A 12,329-nucleotide genomic window follows, 5' to 3' on the forward strand; every position below is an offset into this window, starting at 1 on the left:
ACTCTTACCCCCAAAAGTGGTCATTCCAGTGTTAAGTTTGAGACACACTAAAGGGGTAGTGAAGCTTGCACTGCTGTTGCTTGTGCTGATCCTGTTCCGTGGACAAATAAGGGACTTCAGTCTTGGGATGTCTCAAACCAAAACTTTTCTGAAGGAATAAATTCACTTAAAAGGAAAAACACCCATCTAACCTTTCTTTAGCTGTAAAGCTTCACTTTTCAAAAAAAGCCTTAAAATGTGAGTTCCCTTATCTAGAGAGTTATGATAAAGGTTTACAAGGACAATCTAGAATATCAGAGATACTCTGGTCTCTTAACTGATTTTTAATTCTTAAATTCTCTGTAGCAACAGCTTTTAAAGATCCTTATTGGGGGATAGAGCTCTGATCTAATCAAATGTAAGGCACATATCACTGGTATCTAATAATCTTAAATGAGGTTGTACCATGGGTCTGTGATACTGTGAACATTTGACTTCTGGTAGATGTTCAGCTACATATAATCCTATTTTGTACATTTGAATCAGTTTCACTTGACTCTGTCAGTAGTGATAATCAGTTTGGTTTAAACCTTTTTTGTGTGTGTTTTGGTCCTTTATTTGTATTCCAGGATCTGTAAACTGTGAGAACAAGATTTGTAATCCCCTGTGAATTATGTGACTTTGGAGTGGTGATGAAGTTTTAATTGAAATTGACACAAAAATTGAAGAACCAAAAAACACAATATTGGCTATGATTTATTTAGCGTGGAATTCCGCGTCTCTCTTAGATCCAAAACTGCTTATTAGTGTTTAAGTGTTAGCAGTATACTCAGTAGTGTTCAAAACGTAAAATACGGGTAGTTCTTCCTTTGAGCGCCCTCTGCATATTTCTACTCATGGGATGCAGTGATAGATGCAGCCTGAACGATAAAATTCTACTCGCAGTAGCCGTTGGAGCAGCCACACGCCCCTCCCTCCCCCCCGCCCTCATTACTGAACTCCGGACATTCTAGGGCAACCATCACCAGCTGGATCGTTACATTGTTGCTATATGGATCCATAGTAGATAGGGTTACATTAGTACACAGGGTTACCTAGTTTTATTTAGAGGTAATTGAAGGATAACATGATGGATCAGAAGGCTAAGAAGCCTGAATTCGAAAGATGTGTTTTTCATGCCTGGTGGTTTCCCAGGATCAGATGCACATGCCAGATAGTTGGCATGCTTGGGGGAAGAGCATTCTTCCTCTAAATGTCCGATCTGCTCAACGTTTACCACAAGGGCAAGGAAAGAGGCAAAACAGGCTCCAGGCAACTTTATTGCAGGAAGCACTGACAGTGGCAGGCTGTTGTCTTAATTGGAGTTTTGGAGTTTTGATACAAAACTACTCAAGATAGTTAAGTCCCAGGCAGACTGTGAGGAGCTACCAAAGGATCTCTCAAAACTGGCTGACCTGGCAACAAAATGGCAGATGAAATTCAATATTGATAAATGCAAAGTAATGCACATTGGAAAATGTAATCCCAGCTATACATATAAAATGATGGGGTCTAAATTAGCTGTTATCACTCAAGAAAGAGATGTTGGAGTCATTGTGGATAGTTCTCTGAAAACATCCACTCAATGTGCAGTGGCAGTCAAAAAAGCGAACATAATGTTGGGAATCATTAAGAAAGGGATAGATAATAAGACAGAAAACACCATATTGCCTCTATATAAATCCATGGTACACCCACATCTTGAATACTGCATGCAGATGTGGTTGCCCCCATCTCAAAAAGATATATTGGAATTGGAAAAGGTTCAGAAAAGGACAACAAAAATGATTAGGGGTATGGAATGGCTGCCATATGAGGAGAGATTAATAAGACTGGGACTTTTCAGCTTGGAAAAGAGATGACTAAGGGGGGATATGATGGATGTTTATAAAATCATAACTTGTGTGGAGGAAGTAAAGAAGGAAGTGTTATTTACTCCTTCTCATAACACAAGAACTAGGGGTCATCAAATGAAATTAATAGGAAGTTGATTTAAAACAAAACGAAGTATTTTTTCATACAACACACAGTCAACCTGTGGAACTCCTTGCCAGAGGATGTTGCGAAGGCCAAGACTATACAACACGATATTCATCTAGTAGCAATTCACCTAGCTGGGGAACAGAATACCCTTGCATACCATCTGAGCAGGTCATCAGATCAGATGCACAAATGGTCCTTGGCGGGCGAAGTGGTGAATCACCTCTTCAGTTTATGGGGGAACCTGATAATAGACCTGTTTGCATCCACAAACAACAGGAAATGCCAGAGATATTGTTCCAGGGCAGGCAGAGACAAGAAATCAGTATTGTCTACCATATGCTTGTCCCCCATTTCCCCTTATTTAGAAAGTGATAAACAAGATAAGACAGGACAAAGCCAGTGTGATTTTAATAGCACCACCATAGCCCAGGCAGCAATGACATTCATATATGATGCATCTGTCACGAGAATTAGTGCAGGGATCAGCAACCTTTGGCATGCAGCTCGCCAGGGTAAGCACCCTGGCGGGCCGGGCCGGTTTGTTTACCTGCCGCGTCTGCAGGTTCGGCCGATCGCGGCTCCCATTGGCCGCGGTTCGCCGTCCCAGGCCAATGGGGGCTACAGGAAGCGGTGCGGTCCAAGGGATGTGCTGATATGAGAATTGGAAGGTCGATAAGGAACTGGTTAAAGGGGTTAAAGGAACTGAAAGGTGATCTGTCAGGCTGGAGGGAGGTTATTAATGGAGTTCCTCAGGGATCGGTCTTGGGACCATTTTTATTTTTTAGACATTTTTTGTGACCTTTGCACAAAAAGTGGGAGTGTGTTAATAAAATCTGCAGATGACACAAAGCTGGGAGGTATTGCCAATAAAGAGGAGGACCAGAATATAATATCATACAAGAAGATCTGGACGACCTTGAAAACGGGAGTAATAGAAATGAGATGAAATTTATTAGTGGAAAGTGCAAGGTCATGCCCTTGGGGACTAACAACAAGAATTTTTGCTATAAGCTGGGGATTTATCAGTTGGAAGCAACAGAGGAGGAGAAAGACCATATTGGTTGATTACGGGATGAGCTGCCAATGTGGTGCAGCCTTGAAAAAAGCTAATGCAGTCCTAGGATGCATCATGTGAGCTATTTCCAGTAGAGACAGGGAAGTGTTAGTACCATTATACAAGGCACTGGTGAGACCTCATCTGGAATCCTGTGTGCAGGTCTGGTCTCCCATGTTCAAGAAAGATTAATTATAATCAGAACAGGTGCAGAGAAGGGCTACTAGAATGATCAGAGGAATGGAAAACCTCCCCTGTGAGAGGAGACTCAAAGAGCTTGGCTTGTTTAGCCTAGCGAAAAGAAGGCTGAGGGGAGATATGATTGCTCTCTTTAAACGCATCAGAGGGCTAAATACCAGGGAGGGGGAGGAATTATTTAAATTAAGCACCAACGTTGACACAAGTGCAAATGGATATAAACTGGCCATCAACAAGTTTAGGTTTGAGATTATATGAAGGTTTCTAACCATCAGAGGAGTGAAGTTCTGTAACAGCCTTCTCAGGGGAATGGGGATGGGAGGACACAAAAAACTCACTTACTTCAAGACTGAGCTTGATAAGTTTGTGGCGGGGATGATACGATGGCATGTAGCTAATCTGCAACTGCTAGTAGCAAATATCCCCAATGGCCAGTGATGGGACACTAGATGGGCTCAGAGTCACTACAGAGAATTCTTTCCTGGTGTCTGGCTGGTGGGTCTTGCTGAAATGTTCAGGATCCAACTGACTTCCATTTGTGGGGATGGGAAGGAATTTTCCCCTGCGTCAGATTGGCAGAGACCCTGGGAGTTTTTTGTCTTTCTCTGCAGCATGGGGCAAGCAGGTCACTTACAGGTTTCAACTACTGTAAATGGTGGATTCTCTGTAATTTGAAGTCTTTAAATCATGATTTAAGGACTTCAGTAATTCAGCCAGAGGTCATGGGTCTATTACAGGAGTGGGTGGGTGAGGTTACATGGCCTGCAATGTGCAGGAGGTCAGAGCAGATGATCATGATGGTCCCTTCTGGCCTTAAAGTCTATAAGCCCATCAGAAGGCAGATCCTGATTCAACTTACACTGTCTTGGGGACCTGATGAATCTGAAGAAATGGGAACTGGGTTTGGTATTTTGTACTCTTCCTTATGGTAATAGTAGGGATATATACTAGATTTGATCCTTTACCCTGATTATAAGGTCAATAGCTGCCCTTATCCATATGTGGAGTGCCATATGTGGTCTTTGGAATGTCCATAACTAAGCATCAAGCATTCATAGTAATGATTTCTATCACTTATTTCTTAATTCCTATATGTAGGATCATAGAGTTGTAGCACTGGAAGGGACCTCAGGAGATCATCTAGTGCAGTCCCCTGCATTCATGGCAGGACTGTTATCTCGAGCATCCTGGACAGGTGTTTGTCTAACCTGCATTAAAAATCTCCAATGACAAAGATTCCACAACCTCTCTAGGCAATTTGTTCCTGTGCTTAACTACCCTGACAGTTAGGAAGTTTTTCCTAATGTCCAACCTAAACCGTCCTTGCTGCAATTTAAGCCCATTGGTTCTTGTCCTAGCCTCAGAGGTAAAGAGAACAATTTTTCTCCCTCCTCCTTGTAACAACCTTTTATGTGCTTGAAAACTGTTATCATGTTTCCTCTCAGGCTTCTCTTTTCCAGACTAAATAAACTCAATTTTTTCAATCTTCCCTCTTCCCTCATAGGTCATGTTTTCTAGATCTTTAATCATTTTTGTTGCTCTTCTCTGGATTTTCTCCAATTTGTCCACATCTTTCCTGAAATGTGGCACCCAGAACTGGACATAGTACTCCAGTTGAGGCCTAATCAGCGTGGGGTAGAGCGGAAGAATTACTTCTCGTGTCTTGCTTACAACACTCCTGCTAATACAGCCCAGAATGATGTTTGCTTTTTTTGCAACAGTGTTACACTGTTGACTCATATTTAGCTTGTGATTCACTATGACTCACAGATCCCTTTCTGCAGGACTCCTTCCTAGGCACTCATTTCCCAATTTGTGCGTGTGCAACGGATTGTTCCTTCATAAGTGGAGTACTTTGCATTTGTCCTTATTGAATTTCATCCTATTTGGTCATCAGACCATTTCTCCAGTTTGTCCAGATTATTTTGAATTTTAATCCTATCCTCCAAAGCACTTGCAACCCCTCCCAGCTTGTTATTGTCTGCAAACTTTATAAGTGTACTCTCTATGCCATTATCTAAATCAAAGGTCCCCAAACTGTGGGGTGCCCCCCCAGGGGGATGTGGAGGAATGTTTGGGGGGAGGCACTGCTGGGGCCCGGGGATGGAGTGCCATCCAGTTCCGCTCCATGCTGACTGTTACTTATCACTTTATTATCTTCTAGGTCAGGGGTCGGCAACCTTTCAGAAGCGGTGTGCCGAGTCTTCATTTATTCACTCTAATTTAAGGTTTCGCGTGCCAGTAATACAGTTTAACGTTTTTAGATGGTCTCTTCCTATAAGTCTATAATATATAACTAAACTATTGTTGTATGTAAAGTAAATAAGGTTTTTAAAATGTTTAAGAAGCTTCATTTAAAATTAAATTAAAATGCAGAGCCCCCCGGACCGGTGGCCAGGACCCGGGCAGTGTGAGTGCCACTGAAAATCAGCTCGCGTGCCACCTTCGGCACACGTGCCATAGGTTGCCTACCCCCGTTCTAGGTGATTGCTTAATTATGTGCTCCATTATCTTTCTGGGTACTGAAGTTAATCTGACTGGTCTGTAAATCCCCAGGTTGTCCTTATTTCCCTTTTTATTGATGAGCACTATATTTGCCCTTTTCCTGTCCTCTAGAATCTCTCTTCCATGACTTTTCAAATATAATTGATAATGGCTCAGATATCTGCTCAGTCAGCTCCTTGAGTATTCTAGGACGTATTTAATCAGGCCCTGGTGACTTGAAGACATCTAACTTGTCTAAGTAATTTTTAACTTGTTCTTTCCCTATTTTAACCTCTGATCCTACCTCATTTTTATTGGCATTCAGTTTAACTGCTTAGATACTGCATAGCAACCTAATTGCTAAAGTCCCCCTCCCCCCTAGCTTCTTTCTTGCAATCCTGTGGTGTGGTGCCATTTGTGGTTACTCATTTGTCTCTGAGAATGACAGTGCAAAATAACTGTAGATCAGATATCACCTTAGTCCTACACTATATAGCTAAATCACAGCCTCTAGCATACAACAGGCCATCAGTTATAGCAAGCCTAATAACTCATTTGCTTATGTTTATATATTTGCCCTCCATGCATGTTCCAAGCTAATAAGCAATACACTCCATGTCAATCTCTGTTTTGAATCTCTGCTCATGAAATACTGCAGGACCAGCTGCGTTGTGTTCATAACGCTCATCACCAGACTGGTCAGCAGCTCAGGATCCATGCTGTCAGGCAGAGATGGTGGGCACACAGTTTACAAGGACTTCTGGAAAACTGCACAGATAGGCAGAGTAAGAAAAACGGCACAAAATGAAGTACGAAGCCCATGGAATGGTGGGACGGAAAGAACTGCATCACGGGACAGTGAGCATGTCCCCATGATGCACTACGATCCGTTCCCAGAGATTCCAGCGGCAGAGGATGGCGAGTTGCACAATGGGATAGCTACCTACAATGCAACACTCTCTTTCTCATTGCAAGAGCGACGACTGTGGATGTGTTCTGCCAACACAAGGAGCATTGTGTGGACGTGCACAACCGATGGCATTAAATGACTTATGATCATCGATATTACTTAAGTCCACTTAACTCTGTAGTGTAGACATGGCCCCACTCTCTCTGCTATCACTTACATATTGTGGACCACGTTATCAATACTCAGTGCCCATAATTGGAACCATATTTTACAGTGCTCAGTACTCAACAACTCCCACTGTGACACTTCTGGCAAGATTTTCAGAAGAGCTTTTTTAATATACTGAATTTTTTGAAAATCTGGCCACTTATTTTGATGTCTAAATGGGAGCTGAGCTCTTAGAAAAATATGTCCCTTTGTTAATCTGTCCATTTCTTCCTAATTGCATTTTTACTATGTCTTTTATTAATATTAATGCTGATAGCACACTTTGTAATGTATTTGCAAAACACTTCCCTTAACAATCATTCTACATTTAAAACTTCACAATGTGAACATTTTAATTATCAAGTTTTATATTTGTGAGTGAGCTAGCTGAATAGCAGTTTTCTCTTATATTTTTAAACTTGAAGAGCCTAGTCAGGTCAGACAGAGTAAATCTTTTGGCTAGTATTGCATCCATATTCTGCTTAGTTGAGGTTAGCTTCTTTCTTTCCATATATATAGTGAATGGATATCAGGCCATGAAATGTGTCCCCATATACTTTCTCGTGACATATATTTATAACTCCATGAGGCATTGCAAGATTTCTCTTGACTTTTTGATGAAGATTCAGCAGCTTTCAAATGTCTGGTTACATGTTTTTCTACACAGCCTAGCATAATTAAAATAAGGTGTCTGTGTCCCCTCACAACCAGATATGTCTCCTGAGTGACCCACAATTGGCGGAGCTTGGAATTAAAGGTTATTTATTTTCCTTGGATTTCTGGCAGAGGAAGTATTTTATACAGGTCTAGAAATAATTCAGGATAGGACATCAACAGAATTTGAGCAGGGCAGTGCCTTTGGCGATATTGGAGTGCCAGAAAATATTATCTTTATATCTGGAGCCGGGTGAAATTTTTGGGATGAAAAAACCACCACCACCACCACCAGTTTTGAGTTGACCAAAACTATTTGTGAATTTGGGTCAAATCTGGCAAATAAATTTGGCCAAAAAAATGAAGAAAATTTTTGAAAAAGTCAAAATGTTTTATTTTTTTACATTTTCAAAATAAAATGTTTATACTTCTAAATCAACCCCACCCTCAAAAAATTTAATTTCAGGTCGAGCAGAATGTTTTAACTCAAATTGAACTTTTTCAGGGTTTTTTCCCTTCATTTCCGTGAGAAACTGAAAAAAAAATTCTGGTTTGGGGTTGAACCCGAAATGAGGAATTTTTTTTCTGTTTCTGCATTTTTCAGTTCTGCCACTGAATGCAAAATCAGTTATTCCCTCCATTCTATTTCTATCCCAAGCACTTTAGTTAACTACCCAAAGTTATTCATGAAGACTGTGTTGGAGATGATAATGAAGTATATAGTTCTTTTGTTTTTTGAGATTTAGATGTTTTGTCTGATAGTGGACAATTCCTTCCTATGTGTGTGCGATTTCAGTCTCTAGCTTAGTGTTTTACATTTTGGTTTGTCTAGTTTACATGCTATAGTTTATAGAGTTTGGTACATTTGAAAGATAAATATTATGTAGGCGATTCCAGTTTTAAGAAAATTCTCTAACAGTGATAATTTTGGACCATATCCGCCATTTAATGATTTAATTGGACATATCACCAGAATTGTTGTATAAAACTGTTAAAAGATTTTAAGAATTGTTATTACTTCCATCTCTTTTTAGTCCCAAAATATTATTATTATAGTGTGTCCCATAGTGATACAAATTTACCTTATTTTCTGACTTTATTTTCGTAAGTGTCATTTCTAATGTATATTTCCTTGCTATAAATTTTGTGACTCGTTTTTTATTGATGGGAAATTTTAAGCTCTTCTACTTAGCCAGAATTCCACTCCTTTTAAAAGGGACCGATTGTCAAAATATTCTTTATTTCCTGCTTCCTATGCTGGTAAGAGTATACAATACCGAGTGTCTGGATAGTGGAGAGGAAGGAAGGGGGTGAGGACTTGAGAGACCAGTGTTCAATTCCCTGCTCTGCCACAGACTTCCTGTGTAACGTTGGGCAAGTCACCTTGGGTAGATCTACGCTGCAATTAGACACCCATGGCTGTCCTGTGCCAGCTGATTGGGGCTCATGGGGCTCAAGCTAAGGGGCTGTTTAGCTGCGGTGTAAATGTTTGGGCTCAAGCTGGAGCCCAGGCTCTAGGACCCTGTGAGGTGGGAGGGTCCCAGAGCTCAGGCTGCAGCTCGAGCCCCAACTTCTACATTGACATAGGCCAGCTGCGGGTGTCTAATTGCAGTGTAGACATACCTTGAGTCTCTCTGTGTCTCAGTTCCTTATCTGTAAAATCAGGGTGACTTCTTACGTCTCAGGGGTTGTGAGGATAAATATGGTAAAGACTGTGAAGTGCTCAGTTACCACAGTAATAGGGTGGGGGAGGCTTGTAAGTACCCAAGAAATCAAAGTAATACATAAGTAAATTATTCTTTCTGCTCCATTGACTGAATATAAAAGTTTGTATTGTATATTTAAATAGGTGGTTGAATCCTTTATTTGTTACTGGTCACAAACGAAAGCTTGAAGAAGATGATATGTATAAAGTACTGGCTGAAGATTCATCAGAGAGGGTTGGAGAGGAGTTGCAATGGTAAGGAAAAAATCAACACTTTATGTAGTCACGTCTTCACTGTGAAGATGAGTGCTCTGGGATGAAAACATATACAGTAACTCCTCACTTAACATCCTCCCAGTTAATGTTGTTTCACTATTAGGTTGCTGACCTATTAGAGAACATACTCCTTTAAAGTCCTGCAATGTTCCCTCATAATGTTGTTTGGCTCCCCCCCATTCTGCCCGCCTGGCGCTCTTGCCGGGGAGCAGGGTCGGGGCGTGGGGACTTGCCCTGCTCTGCCCATCCGACATTCCAGCCAGGGTGCAGGGAACCCCCCCCCGCCTCCCCCCCCGCGCCCTGACCTAGCTCCCTGGCTGGAACACTAGGCGGGCGGAACAGGGCAAGCCCATGCACTCCAACCCCGCTATGCCCCTGCCTCAACCAAGCTTCACAATCATCATTGGTGAGTACCGTATTAAATTGTTTGTTAAAAATTATTTAAAACTTATACTGTGTATGTATAAAATGTCTTTTGTCTGGTGAAAAAAATTTCCCTGGAACCTAACTCCTCCCCCCCCCCCCATTTACATTAATTCTTATGGGGAAATTGGATTCGCTTAACATCATTTTGCTTAAAGTTGCATTTTTCAAGAACATAACTAGGACGTTAAGTGAGGAGCTACTGTAAAAGGATTTGCATTATCATCTTTTCTTCAAAGATGCTTCATTTGAATGGCACTCTACAAAATGCCTGGAATTGAAGATTCTGTACTCTGACATTCCAATAATTATATCTTAATAAAGCAACCCTATGCTGTGGTACAGATATATTATGCAACTTACTCTCTTTACAGAGACAGGGGAACAAGTTTGTGCTTTCTACCTTTTTGCTTGAAAAACAGAACAAACTGAATAAGTAGGGGCAACAACATTCCCTTAGTAAAGGTGAAATATGCCACTGATTGACAGAGAGGGTTTAGCTGCACAGGACATCTAAGGGCTTATCTTCACTAGGATTTTTTGCACTGGTATAGGTCCAGTGGTATGAATAGGGTTGGCAGAACTTGATTTTTTTTTATAACTTGATAGTTAATATTAATGTTTGTTTTTAAATACTTTGAAAATTTAAACTGATAAAAATAAAAGTCATGCAAAATTATGGGCTTTAAGCTTTTTCCAGTTTTTATTGATTTTAAATTTTCACAGTTGTGGGAAGTTTTGGGAGGATCAGACAATAGGAGGGGTCAGACAATAGTTATTTAATGACAGACTCTGAGATTCAAAAAGTTAAAGCTTTATAGTTGTTAAAACACAAATTATCAACATCACATGTGTAAGTATACACAGGAAATATACCTAAATCAAACTTCTAAGTTTTCAAACAGCATTTTTCTTACTCTGCCTATCTGTAAATTTCTGTTGTTATCAATGGAAATATTTTTTGTTGGCTTGTGTGTGTAGGGTGAAATCAATTGTCTACTGACATTTACTGATAAAAATCTAACCCTTTCAAGGTAGGTATAAATATCCTTTTTCAAGGCAGGCTTAAAGGTTAAAGAGTCCGTTCCAGTCATGTGCTGGGATCATGGACCAAGAGTGTATCTTTATTATAACATGTTTTAAGAGAATAACAGTTCATGCAAGTAATTTTCTTTCTTGAGGCTCCTACAGGAACCTCATCAGTACCTCTGTTATAGGAGCGAGGTTTTTATTACATAACTTGAAACAAGCAGTGTTTCAATATATCTGCAGGAGGCTTTCCTACTGAAAGATTCTCTCCTCTCTACCAGAGGAGTGGTGGCGTGGCCTCTTAACTTTCTGCTGTTACATGAGGAGAGGCAGCTATGGAGGAGGTGGACGGAATCTTCTGAAAGGTCTAATTGTCACTCTTAACTAGATTGGGAGCAAGGACTTCTCTGTAAAGGAGCAAGGAGTAGCGACAACTTCTTTGAACCTGAGTTAGCTAGAGCAGAAGTAGTAGTTAAATTGATAATCCCCTTGGAATGCAGCATTTAACATCTATTCAGCAGATCATTGCAGAATTCCAAGAGTATTAGCATAGAAGAACCTAATTATTCATAGATTCATAGATTCATAGATTCTAGGACTGGAAGGGACCTCAAGAGGTCATCGAGTCCAGTCCCCTGCCCGCATGGCAGGACCAAATACTGTCTAGACCATCCCTGATAGACATTTATCTAACCTACTCTTAAATATCTCCAGAGATGGAGATTCCACAACCTCCCTAGGCAATTTATTCCAGTATTTAACCACCCTGACAGTTAGGAACTTTTTCCTAATGTCCAACCTAGACCTCCCTTGCTGCAGTTTAAGCCCATTGCTTCTTGTTCTATCCTTAGAGGCTAAGGTGAACAAGTTTTCTCCCTCCTCCTTATGACACCCTTTTAGATACCTGAAAACTGCTATCATGTCCCCTCTCAGTCTTCTCTTTTCCAAACTAAACAAACCCAATTCTTTCAGCCTTCCTTCATAGGTCATGTTCTCAAGACCTTTAATCATTCTTGTTGCTCTTCTCTGGACCCTTTCCAATTTCTCCACATCTTTCTTGAAATGTGGTGCCCAGAACTGGACACAATACTCCAGCTGAGGCCTGAGTAGAGCGGAAGAATGACTTCTCGTGTCTTGCTCACAACACATCTGTTAATACATCCCAGAATCATGTTTGCTTTTTTTGCAACAGCATCACACTGTTGACTCATATTTAGCTTGTGGTCCACTATAACCCCTAGATCCCTTTCTGCCGTACTCCTTCCTAGACAGTCTCTTCCCATTCTGTATGTGTGAAACTGATTTTTTCTTCCTAAGTGGAGCACTTTGCATTTGTCTTTGTTAAACTTCATCCTGTTTAACTCAGACCATTTCTCCAATTTGTCCAG

At 40.8% G+C, this 12,329-nt stretch overlaps 1 protein-coding gene across 1 annotated transcript in view; it reads left to right on the forward strand.

Annotated features, from left to right (window-relative positions):
- Positions 1-12,329, forward strand: part of ABCC4 (ATP binding cassette subfamily C member 4 (PEL blood group)) — a 224,653-nt gene that overhangs the window by 26,702 nt on the left and 185,622 nt on the right. The window contains exon 2 of the mRNA XM_065414371.1: positions 9,358-9,468. Coding sequence (XP_065270443.1) covers positions 9,358-9,468 — 111 coding nt within the window. The remainder of the gene's footprint in view (positions 1-9,357; positions 9,469-12,329) is intronic.

Source organism: Emys orbicularis, chromosome 1 (assembly GCF_028017835.1).
Source record: "Emys orbicularis isolate rEmyOrb1 chromosome 1, rEmyOrb1.hap1, whole genome shotgun sequence".
NCBI classification, from domain to species: domain Eukaryota; kingdom Metazoa; phylum Chordata; order Testudines; family Emydidae; genus Emys; species Emys orbicularis.